A 17,832-nucleotide genomic window follows, 5' to 3' on the forward strand; every position below is an offset into this window, starting at 1 on the left:
TACATACAGTGGTCGAAATAATTGTAGCCGCACCATATTTTGACAAGTTTCAACATCTTATTTTTATTTAATTTTGGTTATTTTTTTAAGCAAAATATAGTTCATTCTTAACCAAAGCCCGTGTAGTAGTGCTCTAAAAAAATCAACAAACTTAGCTATAATTATTTCGACCACTGTATATTTATGTATGTAAAATCCATTACAACTGCAAGTTGCTGTAAAAAATCCTTCTGAAGGATTGGTTACCGATCTCGGTAGTTACCTACTTATTTTCTAACAAAACTGGATTGATAAAATGGCATTAAAGTATTTCACAATGTCTTTTGTAATATGTATGTATATCTCTTTGTCTTTTCTGTGCTTAATATCTTGCACGTCGTCATTAAACTTATTTATTCTAGTAGCCATTAGCGTGGTAAGTAATCTGGAATTTTAAAGGCCCCTTTCAGTTGACGTTTTAGCTGCCCATTATTTTGGACGGTTCTCCTCCGTCTTTAGTAAATTATCGCTTAAAAGCCGCTGCTAAAGGCAGAGTTTTATAATGATGTTCACCGAATGGTCGACGCACTGGCAATCGTGTCATACCGTCTACTTCGTCGAGGCCTTCGTTGTCGTGAGCCATTTCGGCGCTCTCATTCAGCTTCTGGCGCTGTTTGTCGTAGCGTATGTACCACATCAGACAGAGTATAACAACCACGAGCAGCGCTAATGTTGCACCACTCGCAATGCTGGCGGTTTCGAGCATGGCACGCTGTCTTGTCGGCAAATATGAGCCATCGATTTCTTTGTACTCGCAACGTGGGCCCATAAAGCCGGTGGCGCACTCGCAGTTGTAGAGTATTTCATTGTGGATTTCAACGGTAAAACAGGTGGCTTCGTTTAGGCAATACCAAGCAGCGTAGGTGGGCGGGCAGCTGTAAATCGGGAATGTTATGTTTGGGCGCTGCGTGGTGGAATCATCAGCTGGTCCTGTGGACGGCAATGGCGGCGGCGGTGATTTCTGTATGGCACGACTGGAGCAAGCTGCCGCAAAAGGAGCGAGAAGAATAAGCGCTAGGAAAATGCAGAGCAATCGTTCCGTATCCGACGGATGTAAAAATGCAGCCCTGCGTTCGGGCATTGTGTCACTAAGTGCTCTTTGGTTGTCGTGCCAATTAGCGTGCGTTTTTTGGCTCTTGTCTGAAGGATGAGACAGTCGTTCATGCAACTCGTGCTGGCAGCATGCCAACCAATGTTTGGTGGATGAGTCGGTGCGCTGAAAATTAATGCAATGCTATTAATTAACAACATAAATAAAACTAAAGATTACTAGTAGAAGCAACCAAACTTTATTATAAAATAAAAATTACAATTAAAAAAGAGAAATATTGAGATTCCAGCGCTAATGGTGTGCAATGCAGACAAATATTTTATGTAATGCGATGCAACTAAAGTATATTTATAAAAAAAAAAAACAAAAATAAAAAGGAACAAATTTGAACAAAACAAGTCAGCAAAAATCATTACAACAACCAGAAATATTTATATATACATAAATTTGCTTTTTAACATAAGGAGATGATGAATGAGAGAGCATTTGATTTGTTGCCCTTGCTGGGCCCCTGCTGTAGGTAATACATATGTATCTCTTGTGCTGATTAATGTTGGCGTTCCTTAAAGCATAAAAATGCGAGCGTGGGTTTGGTGCGCATAGTTTGGTGGCTAAAGGCCACCCCCGAGTTGAATGCGAAAGAGCGTATACGAGCGTCCTACAGCGAAAAAATAGTTAGCTTATTAGTTAGGCAAGATAGTTTCAGGAAATAAACCCATATTCACAAGCAAACACTTAAAACAAAAACAGCAGCTATTATATTCACTGATAAATTTTGGACTTATGTATGTATTTACCTTTTTGCCAGTTTAATTATATGTATTTATAAAGTCCAAAAATTACTTTCCACCGAAGAGAATGAATTTCACAATTTTTTTAAATCACACTTTCATTTTCACTGTTAAGTCTACTCGTCTTATTTTTTTTGGACGGCAAGCACACTTGTCAACCGCGTTTTCGAATAACTTATACGCGCGAGTTCATCTACTAATTTAACGTTTCCGCACTCTCGATACGCGCCGCACACTAGTGGCAGTTCCGTCGTTTGCGCGAGCTATCTAAAGTGGACGCCAAATTGAAGTACAGACAGCGGGCGGCAAAGAAAGAATAACAACGCCTACGACGCTATCAAATGCTAGATTCGTTTTGGTTAACTCGTCTAGTTACAAGCATCAGTATTCGCTCATTGGAATACTTGCATAAATAGTACAAACATATCTCAATTCAAGAAGCGGGCTTACGTATATCGTATAGTATATGTATGTATGCATCGCTGCCTTTTCAAAACGATGATGTAACTTCTTGCTGATGCGCAATTGTTATTAAATTTATCTGAGGACTTGAGTTCGTCAAAATCTTTAAACTAAACCACACCTTTTTCAAGGGAATGCAGCCTTTTTTCATGCACAATACAGCTTAATAAAACGATAATGTAATACTGATAAATTTTCTTCGATGATGTAATACTGATAATTGAACTTATGCCACTAAAGTGTTTATTGTACCGTTGCTACTTGAAGTATACTTAACATATTAAGCTGCAAACATACATATGTATATATGCACGAATTTCAAAACAGAAGTAAGCCCAAAGTAATCCCCAAAAGTTATTCACACTATTCAAGCCACATGTAGATAGTGACCGACCTGGAAAAATATTAATCTATATTTAAATTTATATTAAATGTATATATGTTTCCGTCCTTTGTTGCCATAGCCGGACTTACTTACACCCTCACGAAAAAGCGAATGCTCTCAAATTTTTAAACTTCAGAAACAGCGAAGCATTTAAGGACCCTATGGAGAGACCCTGTGGAAGTCGCACACTTCCTGAGCCTCCCCCTAGCTGAAACTGACGACAACGTTGACGGATGAACCGACCCGAGCGGGGCTTACCCTGCAAAAATCGTTGGACCATGTAGTCTATTTGTGGTATATTGAAGTACTTACAAAAGTCTTCCTCTTTCATGCTGTAGCGGTCCAACTCGTGTCTCTACACCAGCTTACTGTGTTTTAATGAAATAGAAGTTGATTGAAGTTGAGCATTACATTTGCATGTCTGGCTGTAGCCATATTTTTTTATATAAATTGTGGTTAATTTTGGAGTACTCCTTGGTCCTGCGGGACTACTATTTACATGCATGCATGGCGTACTCGCGATTTTTGCAGGGTAGTAACCGCTACAACAACAACAACAGGACTACAATTGGAAAAGTCAGATGGAAATATGAGATGCCAGCAAAATTTCGTTATACAGATGAATTTTGATACCAACGGCAAAAGGCCGAAAGGCCGAGATTCGTGCGGGGATGAGAGAATTCAATTCCAAAAAACGGGTACATCATCTTATCACCCTGCCGGAAGAAGAAATCAAATATGAATCCACTATCAAATGCCTGGCTTGCTTCGCAACGCCTGAAAAGAACTTTTGCGTGGACCAATACAAAAATAGTGTTGAAATGCAAAAACGGTTTATAATGTAAACGTTATTGGCTTAGGTTGAAAGGACTGAAGAGCAGAACTGTAACACTTGCATTAATTTACATTTTTGTTTGCAAGTTTATTTATTGTTGCTGTATTGACTTCATATCATTATGAGAGAGGGAGTAGGGATGTACCAACAAGAATATACAACAAAAGTATGAAAGTCGTTAGAACTTGGAAAGATAGCGATGGCTGAAGTAAAAAGTGTTACACCATGTTACAGTTTTGCCCGTCACTGTAAGTGAGTTCAAACAGACAAACAGACATATAGACAAACAATCTAGAGTTTTATTATAGTATAGATAGTAAATTTGAGTCTTACTTCTGCATTAAATGGCACAATGTAGGAAATAATTTCAAAATAGGTTATATAAAAATATAAATCTTCGAAGTTAAAATCCACAGGTATCTACACAGAACCAACTTATTCGCAGTAGTTCAAAGTAGTAGTAGTCAAAAAAGTAGTAGATCTTGGGAATCATATATGTAATACTCCTATATTGGCAGTAAGAGCTAGAAGTATTACATATATGTTGGGAATTATAAAAAAACTATACCTATCTTCGAAAACTTAAACGCTTAGCTTATATAACGAACAGCGATTGGATTTTTTTTTTGAGAAGCGGTTTTTTCATAGCAGAATTCGAAGGTTCGCTATTGCCTGCCGAGGGCGACCGCTTTAGAAAAAACTTGTTTATGTTTTATTTTTTGATGTTGGTCGGAAACTGGGCCCGAACCCAGGACCTGTGGAATGGAAGCGAGTAGTCCACTTGCAAAGTGCACTATGTAAAATTGTTTCGATTTTTAGTGCAAATACTGGCGATTTCAGAAAAATCAAGAAATACCTACATGTGGCAGCTATCTTGAGTTCTACTCGCAAACAAAGCGCACGCCATGAGAGTGTGGCCCTACTAAATAGTTATTACTTATTGTGAGGAATTATATTAAGTGCTACAGCACGAACTTTTTAAGCTTAATGTGAAGTTAACTATGTATACTGTTGTTGTAGTTCTCTACCCACTCACACACACTTCCATATTTACGGAGGGTCCAAATCATTTATTCGTGTGAATTTAGTTATCGCAAATATTAAATTAACATTTATAATGGTTTTGTTTTGTTTTCATTTTCTAAGTATTGAAACGGTCTACATACATACATACATACATACATATCTAGCAAACATCGTCACTGAAATGCAAAAAGTCGTAACTAATGAAAAATTCAAAATTCACTTTTTGATTGATATGATGGATTTCTTCGAATTACAACTCCCCACATCGTTTTATAAAAAAAAAATACTAATTACGACTTTTTCCATTTCAGTGGCTATGTTGTTACGTCTTTTTGCATTTCAGGTGACGATATGAACATACATATCGTCGATGTTTTTGCAAAACCGCCAAAATCGCCGGTGTGGCAAAAATGAGATTTGGTAACGCTAATCTCCAGGCAACGAGATTTATGCCTAAAAATCACAAAATGACAAAACAGTTTAAGCTTAAAAAACCTGCATAAAAATACTCAAAAATCTTTTGAACGGAATCGTAGTAATGAGATTTTTATTTCTGTGAAAAAAACTCATTCACGTCCCTTTTTTTCAAATACCAGCACATCTTAATTCAACTCGGAATGCCGCTCGTTCATCCTACCTTTCTCTTTCATCCCTTGAATGAGTTTATTGGCAAAGAAATAAAAAGGTTGAGAAAATACCTTTACAATGATACCTCACAAGTCTACATCGGAATAGTTTAGGTTCAGTTATTCAAGTTTTTCTTATAGCAATCTTTGAAAAATTAAAAAAAAAAAAACAGCATCAACAATCTGATTATTACGATTCCGTTGAAAATTAAAAAAATATATATTTTTTTTATGCAAATTTTTTAAGCTCAAACCGTTTTATCATTTGAGGGGATTTTTTTTTTCAAAAAAGTCTTTAAGAAACTATTTTTATTCATAAAAAACTCCATTTTTGGAGGTACTTACAAATCGGTCCAGCTCACGTAAATCTTAGTATATAGTACAGAAATATTTTGGTGGGCGTCTTAAAATACAACAGATTTTATAATTCCAATGGAAACACAGTTACGATTTTTTTTTTGTATGGGGAGTGAGGCAGTCTAATGTACATACATATGTAAGTAGAATATATGTTTTTAAGAACGTGCAGTATTGCGATTTCTGAGTACTTCCCCGATAGCCTAAATACTTGAAACTTTAAACTTAGCTCAAAATCCGATGACAAACAACAAGAAAGAGGAATTAATCCGCTAGGTGGCACAAAGTCGAGATATTTAAACAAAAAAACAGTATTTATAGTCCGCTTCGATTCCTGTTGCCCACATGGAAATAAATAACTTTACAAAAAATGTTTCCGATAGGTGGCGCAGGAGTTGAAATGGTTCTTAATTTATATTTAGAAATCTTGATTTATTATTAATGTTATTTTTTTACTATTAATATATTATATACAAGAATACATACGCATCATTTACATGCGTAAATGTGTAAATGAATTCGCATACATTTACGTACAGATGTACATAAGTTTATTTAGATACTTTTATACATACGTAGAGATTTAGTAGATCTACATGGGGATAATTAAATCAAAAAGCAATTCAAAATTACTTATGTCTATACATATTTCATTAACTGAAAGCTTTTATTAAAATTAGCACTTAGGGCAAAAACGTTGAAAGGCCTTTAAAAGAACGCGTGAAGGAGATTGGTATCTTCCAGATATACATACATATGTGTGCATATGTCTGTACATGAACAGATATGAATAATGAAAAAATACGGTATTTAAACAATTGTTCAATGGTTAAGTCAATAAATTTATACATTGTAAATGTGCAAAAATCGAGCTATTTATCCAGTGTCGAACCTCTCCTGTAACAATCGCAAAACAGTTGTGATAAATACGAATTCGATAAGATAAAATTTCAGTAAACCCAATGACGGAATGTAGCTACATACATACTTACATACTACATACATTCAAACTAACAATTTCACTATATTTACGCGTGAAGAAGATTAAAAGTTAAACAGCCGTTTTCGAAAACAGAACTATGAATTTAAAGATTTATTGTGTGTATGTATGTATGTATGTATGGACTTGTATGTCAGTACATAATATATGTACAAGTAATAATAGTTAAACTCAAAGACACCGCTGAAGTCATGAAAAAAATATATAAATAGTTTTTTAAGCACCAAACAATAAATGCGGCTTCTTATTTGAATTTACATTTGATATTCGCATTCCCCATTTTAGCTACTGACAAATCGATTGAGGTATTCCACTCAAGAAAACAACTTGATTGTCCAACTGCAGCTCGATGCAATACTTGAAATTATCATCGAGTACATGCCTCGAAGTATAAACAAGTTATGTTTGAGAGTAACGACTTGTGCTAGTAGTAATTAGTTTTTTTAGAGTAGGTACGGAAACTGGTGTTCAAAGTGCACTTGTAAAGCAAATTTTCGCAGTATTCTAGAAGTGAGAACCGGAAAAGGCCTTTTTAGCTTCGTTTGTAGTTCAAAATTATAAATGATCCATTACAAGACATTTATTATTAGACATATAAAATTAATAAAAAAAAAAACAATGTTGTGCCAAAACTTTCGAATATAGCGTGTCTGGCTCCTCACCGCGTGTATGGCACGTTTCGCTTTAAACTAGTCGTATTATTGCAAAGTGTTTCAACTATTAATGCGAAATATTTAAAATTCTGATTTTTGTTGTTGCAACAATATAAGAATTGTCCAGTCTGTTGTTCATCAAATACTTAGGTCTTTTTTTTAGCATAGCAACTAGAGTTTTCTGTATGCTTTCGCAATAATTGTAAACTGATCACTGCTTATCATCGCTGGTGGTTTTTCATACAGACGATTTGTAGAGTCGTATAAGATCACTGATTTTCACAGCAGAGCGTAAATGTGTAAGTACTTTATATACATATATCGTCGACGTTTTTGCAAAGCCGCCTATCTTACGGCACTCAATTTATACAGGAGAGCGAAAAAACGGTTTATTCTATGACGACATTGCCTTGATAGGCGGTATTTTCTCTAGCTATTATTTTACAAATCTGTTGTTTTAATAAGGATTTAACGATTTTTATGCATAAATCTCGATGCCTGGAGTTCAGGGTTACCAAATCTCATTTTTGCAACAACCGCGATTTAGGCGGTTTTGCAACAGGTCGATGGGCGGTTTTGCAAAAACAACGACAATATGTATGTGAGGATTTATTTATACAATAGAGCGCGATAAAAAAGAGGTACAGAATTGTGAAAAATTATGCCTAACAGACCTTTTTTTGTATTAAATGTCTGGATCAATTCATTATAATAATAATAATAAATTGGCGCTTACACATATGGGTAGTTCCAATCTGGCGTTAATTGACGCTCGTTTTGACATGTTAAAAAAAAGAAAAGGTCAAAATTAAAAAAAAAAGGTTTTTCTAGATTAGCATAGCAATTAAATGCCCCCTCATTCAGTAAAAAATATAAAACTGTTGGTAGTAGCGATTTAAAGATACTTGGGTTACAAAATTGCAAAACTTTGCGAATTGGGAAAGAACTATTTGTACAAAAGTTTTTGTAGTAATATTGGAAATGTTTAAGGTTAATTTTTCAAGTTTTTAAATGTAGTAATCTTTTGCTGCTTTATGATTACTCAGCTGAATTATCTGACGTGACGATACCTGGCGTTACGTTACTAAAATCTCCGTTGAAAAAGTTTTGTTAATATTGTCCTTGAAAGAATTTTTAACGGCGAGAAAACATGCATGCTCATCCTCAAATAACCTGGGATATAACTTTAAAACTATTTAGGAATTTTCGATATTCGATATTCGAAAAATCAAGATTTCAAAAAAGCCGCCTATAAACTTCCGAAAAACCGGTGGAAACCGGTTTGGAAAATCACCCTAGTAAATACATAAGGAACTTGTTTTACTATAAATACTTAAAAAATCAATAAGTGGGAGGTTTCGACGGGTTGCTTCATTAATCAAGTAGGGACAGCAGGCAACTTTTGAAATGGCTAAGTGGTGACTTTTCGTGGCGCAAATCTCTGAATGCGGTTGGCATATGTATATGGCAACCTTATTTCATATCCTATCTTATAGAAGATGAGACGACAGGCTACTTTTCGTGATTCGGTTCCACCTCCGCAGGTACGGATAAGTGTGACCTAAGTGCTGCGAATTGTTGCGTTAGTTCGGATCAATAAAAGAGCTTTTCTTACAAGAGTTAAAAAGAGAAGAGGACAGCGACAGGATGCCATTTGATGTCGCCGCAACATCACCTGCCCATATGCTCCACGCTTCCTGGGGCTACCGCTAGTAGAGCTTGACGACAACGATCGAGGGACTAACCGATCTGGGCGGGGTTGTTGTAGCCGCTATAAGAACAACAATAACACAAGAAGAGTTTTTTGCCCAATATAAGTTCATCACTGCAGTCATAAGTTTTAAAAAATTCTTTAGAAACATGATCACAAAGTGTGCTCTCGATGAAAGGAAAAGTTGATCGCAAATCATTCCATACAATATGCTCTGTCAGTGTTCAATGCGATATATTTTTAGTTCCTTTATAAATCTTAAGAAAAATGTCCACTATCTCACAAAATAGTAGCAAAATCTGTCCTTGGGAGTACGGGAAAGTATTTCCAGTAAAATCTGACTAATTCTGACTAGTCCGGACTCGAACGGCATCGCAACTATTATAAAAAGCAGCCAAATCGGTCGATAAATATGATTGATATAGGACTTTTAAGTTTTTTTTTATGCGGTAGACTTTCCGCTGGAATCCATATGTTAGCGTTTGGCCAAGCTTCTCCTCCGATGTGCGCCGTGCGCCTTGATATTATTGGAGGCACCTAAAGTTTTACGCCGACTTCGAACGGCGATTGTATTTTTGTGAGAAGCTGTTTTTCATGACAGAAATACACTCGTAGGTTCGCCATTGCCTGCCGAGGGACGACCGCTGTTAAGAAAAACACTTTTTTTTACATTTTTTGCGATGTTGTTTTGACCAGGGCTTGAACCCAGGCACTGCGAAGTGGAAGCGCGCACTGCTAACCACTACACCACAGGTGCCGATCAATTCACAAACGAATATAAATAAAACAGCAATACTTCGAGGATTTATACATGCATATAAATTATATTCGACGATTATTTTGTATTTTGAAGAAACCAATAACAACATTCGCAAAAAAATTATCAAAAATTAGCTCGCTATGTGGCGCTCGAGACGAGTTATTTATAAGAGTCGTATTTGAGGCGTTCAGTGCACAAACTGATTAACTCCATCAACAAAAAGTTGGGTGATGCGATATCAAATAATGTACATTATTTTTTAAGATTCCATTTATATTATAAAATCAAATAAATAATGTTGTTATAAATATTATGTACTATTGTATGTTATATAGTTATTATAAACGTAATAAGTTATGACTATACCAAGTGCTTTAACACTTAAATTTAAGATTTTTCAGAAAGTAGAGTTAATCGATGTATACACTGGACGGCCCATTTATGAACTGATTTCTTTTAAATTCAAAATGTATGTATGTATGTATGTTACATGTATGACAAAAGTTACTTTTGCAACCAAAAAAATCCTTATTTATGTACATTCTGGTTGAAGTTCATAATGGGTATTAATTTCGTTATAAAAAATGGTTCTGCAACAAATGGGCCAGCGGGTGGCGCCGGAGTCGAATTATTTAAAGTAATATTTTATGAGTGTCCATGTCCATCATATGAAAGTCGGTTATTTACTACCTACGTCTTGCTTCATCGCAGACAAGAGCCTTGCATTTAATTGTAGCAAGGTATGTAATGTTGATAATACAGTGAAAACTCCCATAAGCAGACACCGATGGTCACCTACTTTTTGTCGGCCTATGAGAGATGTCCGCTTATAGAAATAAAATTAAAATTCAAATATTACAAACTGAAATTGCGGGTTATTCTTCCATAGACAGAAACAGGATGAATTAAGAATAAATTCAAATGTATGCCGTTTTCTTTCCTACCGAAAAATCTCATTGCCCGCTCCGCTCAAGCAGCACGAAGAGTGCAACGAAAAGGCAACACTTTTTCTAGAAAATAAAGTATATTTGAATAAGGACTACGTTCTTGTGTACATACACATATCGTCGTTTAAAGTACAAAACCGCGTATCGTCATTCTGCAAAACCGCGTAACTGACATTGGCTGCCAAAAATTGGATTTGCTCACACAAGCTCTTGGATCAATCCTTATCCATTCGTCCTGAAATATACTAGCCAGAAATGCGATTGCTTTATAAAAAAGAGAACCATTTTGAAATATGAGTGTTTTTACGCTCTAGAAAATAATTTCTACAACTTCCCATACGCGGTTTTGCATTTTGTTGATACGCGGTTTTGCACTTTAAACGACGATATGTAGAAGCGCAAGAGTCAACATCCGACTGAAAAAAAAATTGACCGCTTGTTAGAGCTTCGCGTCCGCTTAAGGGAGATTTTTTCATAACTGGACATTTTTGAGTGTCGGCGGAAAGTCTGTGTATGGGGCAGAATTTGTATGGAAAAACCCATAAATTGTTCGTTCCCAAGAATGTGACCGCCTATTAGAGCGTCCGTCTTTGAGAGCTTTCACTGTATACACCTTAATATATTTAATTATCAGGTATTTGCTATATTACGCAGTCCATTTAGACTACATGTACATATGTACATATTTCATGCATTTCGTCGTTTGAAAGATCAACTTAAATCGAATTTAGATATTTTTACATCTTTTAAAACGAATACAATAATTCTTTATCCTCAAAATCAAAACATTTTAATCACATACATACATATGTATGTACGTACATAAGTGGTTTATCAAATGCCCACATATCCCTATTTGTGAATGAAATTTGAGTAATACAAATGCTATAGGAAACCTCGTATTGGCAACCGGTCCCTGAAATAATTTTTCTCCAATACCGATTTCATTGCTTGGAAGCACCGAAAGGCAATAAAAACTACAAAATACATATGTATGTATAGATCCTAATGATTCATTCGCAACTACCCCACGCAAGGATATTTCTATTTTCATCATTTAATTTGAGAAATGCAGAACCGCATATCAAGATAATGCAAAACCGCGTATGTGAGGTGGCATAAATTATTTTCCAGATAGTAGAAACACTCATATTTCTAAATGGTTCTCTTTTTTTACAAAGCAATCGCATTTGTGACTAATATATTTCAGGACGAATGGATGGATAAGGCTTGAGCCAAGAGCTTGTGCGAGCAAATCCAATTTTTGACAAATAAATGTCAGTTACGCGGTTTTGCAGAACGACGATACGCGGTTTTGTATTTTAAACGACATGTAGGCTTTTATCGATAAATCAATTAACTTCAATATACTAGAGCCAGTGCAATTGGCCAAAAATCAGCTCGAATTGTATAGGCAAAATATTTACAATACATATATCTACATATGTATGTATGTATATACATACGTATATGGATGTACACACAAATTTAGAAACGCTGATTGTAAAACTAGAAAACTTTTCCATACGAAATAATTCGTAAATGTAGACGTTTATAGTATATGTTTACGTAAGAATAATCTTGAATTACAATCACGGCCGCAATCTTTAGTTCAAGCCTTTGAGCAAGAGCTTAACGCCAACCCACTTTTTTTTTACACATTAGCTGCGTTGGCCATTTTCCCCATCGATCAATTAGATTTCAAATAAATTTGAATTACCTTTTAACGCCGTTTTTCTCCAATTGTCGGCACTACTTATCTTCACCCACTTTTATTGAATGTTTTCACAGCTCGTTTTGCTAATTATTGTTGCTAAAATGAGTGATTTTTTATATTAAAACAAATTTTTAAGCCGAACAAAAACAATTGCCAGTTAACTTTTTTCCGTTCCTCTTCCCAATACAATCATCAATGAAGTAAAAACTAGAGGTGTAAAACCATCGATTTTTTTTGTCCTATCGATAGTCCGACAGACATGTGATTCTGTATTTATTTATTTTAGTTTTATTTCTTCTTCTCTTTTCATTTCTCTTAAACATACAAGTGGAACTAAATATTTGGTACCTACTTTTTTAAAAGTGTAATGAAAAATTTCGAAAAGGACCTTTTAAAATACCGCTTACTCCAGTAGAAAACTGATAATAATTAACTTATACCAATCATCTACTCACCACTATTTACTATTTAATAAAAATGATATCAAAACGGTTTCTTGTTCTAAAATTTCAATTTACTAGCTAAATACCTTACATATGACTTGGGATATCTAAACCACAAATATAAAATTTCATAACGCATAATTTTTTTCAATTTCAATCCATTTCAAATTCTCAATAACTTTGCTTCTAACTTAACGGTTAAGCAAGTATCCAAACGTCTTTCCAAAATTGAACGCAATCCATATAAATACGATACTATCGACGATATATCGATAGTTTTGAAAATAACATCGAATACTATCGATGGTCTGACTATCGATAGTTTTGAACCTCTAGTAAAAACTTTTCATTTTCCTTTTTCCATTTTTGACAGCAACGTTGCCAACTATTTACACGGAAAAGCAGAGTTGCCAAAAGACATTTGATTACATTTCTCATAAAAAAATTTTGAAACGTCATACTTTTTAAACACATGCAGTTTTATAGTACATTAAATTTTAGTATAATTTAGAAAAAACTTCAAGCAGCTACACTGCCTATTTAAGGGAAGAATTGTATGAACTTAAAAGTTTATGTTTGTGGAATTCAATCCGAAGCATTTTACAAATCCCGGGATTTCTGTATGCAAAAATTCTAATACCGGGAACCCGAGTTTTTTCGGGACGTCGACTCCATCACAATTTTTTTTCATTTTGCAGTAGGTTCGCTTTTCTTAGACCACAGAGATTCATTGTCACCACATTTGATTTTACAGGGAGCGTAGTGCCCCTTCGTAAAATAGTCCGTAATTTAATGTTTAAATATTTTTAGAGTATTCTTAAATATCTATATTACTTGTCAAAAACACTTACTTATATTTGCAGAATTCTTGCAAGTTTAATTTGTCGTATTTTATCTTTTAACTTCTAACCCATCAAATTCAAATTTATAATTTGCTTAAATTCTTACCAGCCGTTTCCTTGCTGGCAAATTGTAGCTGGGAAATTTTTTTTCAGCAGAAACCAGTAATTTCCCCTCAAAATTACACGTCACTTTGCTTTCTCAATTTCCCCTAGTTTGCAATTTTTGTTTGCGTACCTCAATGTCAAAAGCTGATACGTCAATAATTAGTTGTTTGTTTACTAATTTCCAGCAAAATTCAGTAAAAGGTACGCGAATTTAACTATGTGGGCACAAAATGCTAAATGCCTTAACCATTTATGCATCAGCGCCGATATTTTTAATCATTTTCGTTAATTTCTATTTAAAATATAACGCACTGTTGCAAAATTTGAATTGCGCCCATCAAAATTTCAAACTCGTTTAATCAGGACTCGAATCTTCGTAGACAATATCGTATTACTCGTCACGTAAAAACGGTTTTCATGTTATGACATACGCGAACGTACTCTATATCCCACTCATCATTTCTTTCGTATGATTTTCGATCCATGAACGGATGTTACGATTCGAGCTCAGAGTTTTTAGAATTTTTTTTGAGTAGATATGCAGTTTTGTAGTACATTCAAATTCAAAGTAATTAAGTGCAAGCTTTGTAGTGCCTAGGAATACCATTGATTTTTGACAATTTTTTTCGATGATGGTATATCGCTCTTTATTATATTGAAATAGAATGGGCTACCCAGGGCTACCGAACTGTAGCTATACTTAAATTTTGTTAAATCTAATGCCGAATTTCCACTAGGCATTGAAATTACAAAATATTTATGCCATTTAAAAATGCCATGTAGGAATGAACTTAATGACATGATTATTTTTTAATGCCCAACTTTGACATTAAAAAAATAGTCATTGAGTTAATCTCCGCTTGGCATTTTTTTTAATGACATCCATTTTTTGTCATTTCAATACCTAGTGGAAATTCGGCATTATTAAAAACTTTGGTAGCATTTTATTTTTTTTTAATTCTCAGGCTTTTGAAGAAGTTCGCAAAATTAATTTACATGATTTTTGTTACCAATTGAGCTAAATTTTTAATAAAAATTAACGAAAAAGATAATGGAAGACATTTTGAATATCGTAAAAAAAAAACAAAGAAACGAATACATCTGTGAGTAACTTTCTCTTATTTTGGAAGTTATTACTTTTATCGCGACAGATTTCAATTTTCGGTAGCAATTTTGGGTTGCGTACGATAATACAGATTACACAAAGGCAAAAAATAAGTAAATTTTTAAAACAGTGATTTTTATTGTGTAAAAGTGGTTCCATATTAATTTCCTTGTATTCGCTATCAAATACACAAACTTCTCACTTCTTCTATATTTACTCCTGCACGCATTCTGATCATAGTTTAGCTTATTTGTCCTTGCTATCTCCCTTACCACCACGTATTCTACCGGTACGACGGGCAGCGATGAGACCGACCTTACGACCAGCAGACGTACCACGTTTGACTGTCGAAGCTTTACCAATATGTTGATGGTTACCACCACCGTGAGGATGCTCAACGGGGTTCATAGCCACACCACGAACCTTTGGCCAGCTGTTGCGTTTCACCTTATACTTGTGATATGCACGACCAGCCTTCAAGATGGGCTTGTCGATACGACCACCACCGGCAACAATACCAACCATAGCACGATTGGCCGAGGGCACCACTTTCTTGGCACCAGACGGCAGCTTGACACGGGTCTTCTTTGTGTCGGGATTGTGGGCAATCACAGTTGCGTAGTTACCTGATGTACGTGCCAAACGGCCACGATCACCAGTCTTCTCCTCCAAATTGCAAATGATGGTACCTTCAGGCATGACTGACAGTGGCATCACATTGCCGATTTGCAAGGTAGCTTTGCGGCCACAGTACACGAATTGGCCGGTATGCATGCCCTCTGGTGCAATGAACAATTCCTTGCGAATTTTGTAGCGATAGGGGTCACGGAAGTGTACAACAGCCAAGGGAGCACCGCGGCCGGGATCATGGATAATTTCCTGTAAAAAATTATTCACGTTTAACTACTCGTTACTAGCATTTTTATTGCATTAATTTACCTTAACCACGCCACGAATGTATCCATTGCGTTCAGAGAAATCCAAAGGTCTTAATTTGGCGGCTCCCTTACGCCTCTTAACATGGGCCTTGAAGACGGACCCAGCGCCTTTACGTTGTGCACGAATAACACGACCCATTTCTGGCTTTCAATACCTGTAAATCAAAGAATGCGTATAAATCGTTAGAGCTGCATTACTAATATACAAATATACGGCCGTCCCGTCGCCGTCGCCATCACACAATTCGAGAGTACACAAAAAAGTGTATCAAAATATAACAAAACAATAAAATAGTTTCTTAACTATAATAGGAATAATTTAAAGTACACATTTTACTTAAAATTTTTCGGCGATGGCTCAAGTAAATTGAAATATTTTAAGATTAAATTTTGGCAAAGAACACAAAACACCCACCAAGCCTGGAAAATCAGAAAAGAAAGAGAAAGAGGAAGAAAAGTACAAAACACGAGAATTTGACATTTCGCAGTCAGTACTGCCAACTTTCAGAACTGACATCCAATAAGTGTGGTGAAAAATACGATAGCGGAGAGAACGTACCTTACGACGCGTTTACATTAGACAATGCTGTCAAGACGATAAAGAAATAAGTATTAGTTGTCAAAAACCCTGATAATTGTCTCCGTGACGTAGGCGTCCTGACAATAAAGAATGCCGACTGTATATTTTCATAGTTTCAGCTTTAAAACGCAAAAAAAGAATATTAAAAAAATTTAATTTTTTTCGACGCTCATAACCATATTTTATAGCACGATCTGGCCACCAAAATCAAAACTAGACTATAAATTCCGCACTTGTGGTCAAACGCAGCACAAATTATTGTACAATAACACAAGCATGAGCAAAATATCAAAGTGGTTTTGATTTTAGCGCAATAACTGCAATTTAGTACAAACAACCCCACGCACGACACTAACGACCGACTTAAGCCCGATATTGCGCAATGTTTTTGTGTGGTTTAGGGGCCCTAAAAAACAGCGGCGTTTGCAAAGAAGTTCCGGGTTTAAGACTTTAAATAACAAGTAAAAAATGTTTGCCTTTAAACTCGTTATATTATTCATAGTTTTCAAAAATTCATTTCTGCCAGCCAAAAGTATCAAAATGGGACATTTGTGAACAAAAATGTATCAAAGTATAAAATCTTACAGTTTAGAAAAAAAAGTATCAAAATTATACAATTTTATCAAAACGCCAACGCTGCTGACTGCATATTATGGCATTGCCAACACACTTCAAATTAAACGTTTAACGTTTTTATTAACGTTTCAACATTAAGAACACTTTTATAAGCATTAATTGTTAAATATTTAGAAAAAAATACGTGCATTCATTTTTTTATGAAGATGATCTATTTATGAAAAGAAAAGTGATTAGTGCAGTGTTTATATAAAAAATACGAAAAGTAATGGGGAAATTTGAACAACAAATAACTTCGAAACTATTAGCATTTCTACACAAAATGTTGAAGATATCGGTCAATGAGCACTTCCTCAACACCCCCTGTTAGCGTTGTTTTAGCAATTTTTTTGTTCGCGCGTTTTTTTTCCATACAAAGTATGTGCGACAATTCTTTTGTATCGAGAAAATGAGTAAACCCCTCCAAAAAAAAAAAAATGTTACCAAAATTAACTGTCCCAGCTACTTAAAATTTGCACTTTGAATTGAATGGGCTACAAAACTGAACACTCGAAAAGTTTCTACGAAATCTAAAAAGCTCAAAATTTTGTTGAAACTTTGTAGAACTTAGATAATTTTTGTAAAACGTTTGAAATTTTGACTCGCATGGTCTTTGTTAAATAACGAGCTACACTTCATAAAAATTAAATAATCGAAAGGGTAATAGCCGAATAATTCTAAAACGTCTCTTCCCTATTTATAGTTTTACCACTGTATCTACAGCTTAAATTTTTTATATCCATGATTTTTTTGATGAAGTTAGTATCATTATTTTTTTATTCTCACTAAATTCATGAAAAAAAACAAAAATTAACAAATAATTATAAAAAGCTTAGATAAAAAA

The 17,832-nt window shown here is 35.0% G+C and overlaps 3 protein-coding genes across 7 annotated transcripts in view; all 3 read right to left on the reverse strand.

The window, feature by feature from the left end:
- LOC118748046 (NEDD4 family-interacting protein 1-like) overlaps window positions 1-17,832 on the reverse strand; it is a 29,638-nt gene that overhangs the window by 2,759 nt on the left and 9,047 nt on the right. Inside the window, exon 1 of one of the 2 annotated variants that reach the window (XM_036482334.1) lies at window positions 12,364-12,551. The exons of the other annotated variant lie outside the window; for it this stretch is intronic. The gene's annotated coding sequence lies outside the window, so the exon portion shown is untranslated. Of the gene's footprint in view, window positions 1-12,363; window positions 12,552-17,832 lie in introns of those variants that run through there. 2 annotated transcript variants of the gene reach the window in all.
- Window positions 41-17,832, reverse strand: part of LOC118748047 (protein spitz) — a 26,732-nt gene continuing 8,940 nt past the window's right edge. The window contains exons 1-2 of one of the 4 annotated variants that reach the window (XM_036482337.1): window positions 12,110-12,184; window positions 41-1,255 (exon numbers count right to left, since the gene is read on the reverse strand). In XM_036482337.1, the coding sequence (XP_036338230.1) occupies window positions 503-1,255; window positions 12,110-12,169 (813 nt within the window). In that variant the 5' untranslated portion in view covers window positions 12,170-12,184 and the 3' untranslated portion in view covers window positions 41-502. Of the gene's footprint in view, window positions 1,256-1,887; window positions 2,224-12,109; window positions 12,185-12,363; window positions 12,528-17,832 lie in introns of those variants that run through there. The other 3 variants (XM_036482340.1, XM_036482338.1, XM_036482339.1) reach the window with 3 other exon arrangements.
- LOC118748048 (60S ribosomal protein L8) lies at window positions 14,970-16,272 on the reverse strand. Its single transcript, XM_036482341.1, has 3 exons — window positions 16,209-16,272; window positions 15,795-15,948; window positions 14,970-15,734 (listed from the first exon to the last, which is right to left on the reverse strand). Exons 2-3 carry the CDS (start codon window positions 15,930-15,932, stop codon window positions 15,102-15,104), a joined length of 771 nt encoding a protein of 256 aa, XP_036338234.1. The 5' UTR covers window positions 15,933-15,948; window positions 16,209-16,272; the 3' UTR covers window positions 14,970-15,101.

The sequence above is a fragment of the Rhagoletis pomonella genome, unplaced genomic scaffold (genome assembly GCF_013731165.1).
Source record: "Rhagoletis pomonella isolate Grant_MI unplaced genomic scaffold, Rhpom_1.0 Rhpom_scaffold_00012, whole genome shotgun sequence".
NCBI classification, from domain to species: Eukaryota; Metazoa; Arthropoda; class Insecta; order Diptera; family Tephritidae; genus Rhagoletis; species Rhagoletis pomonella.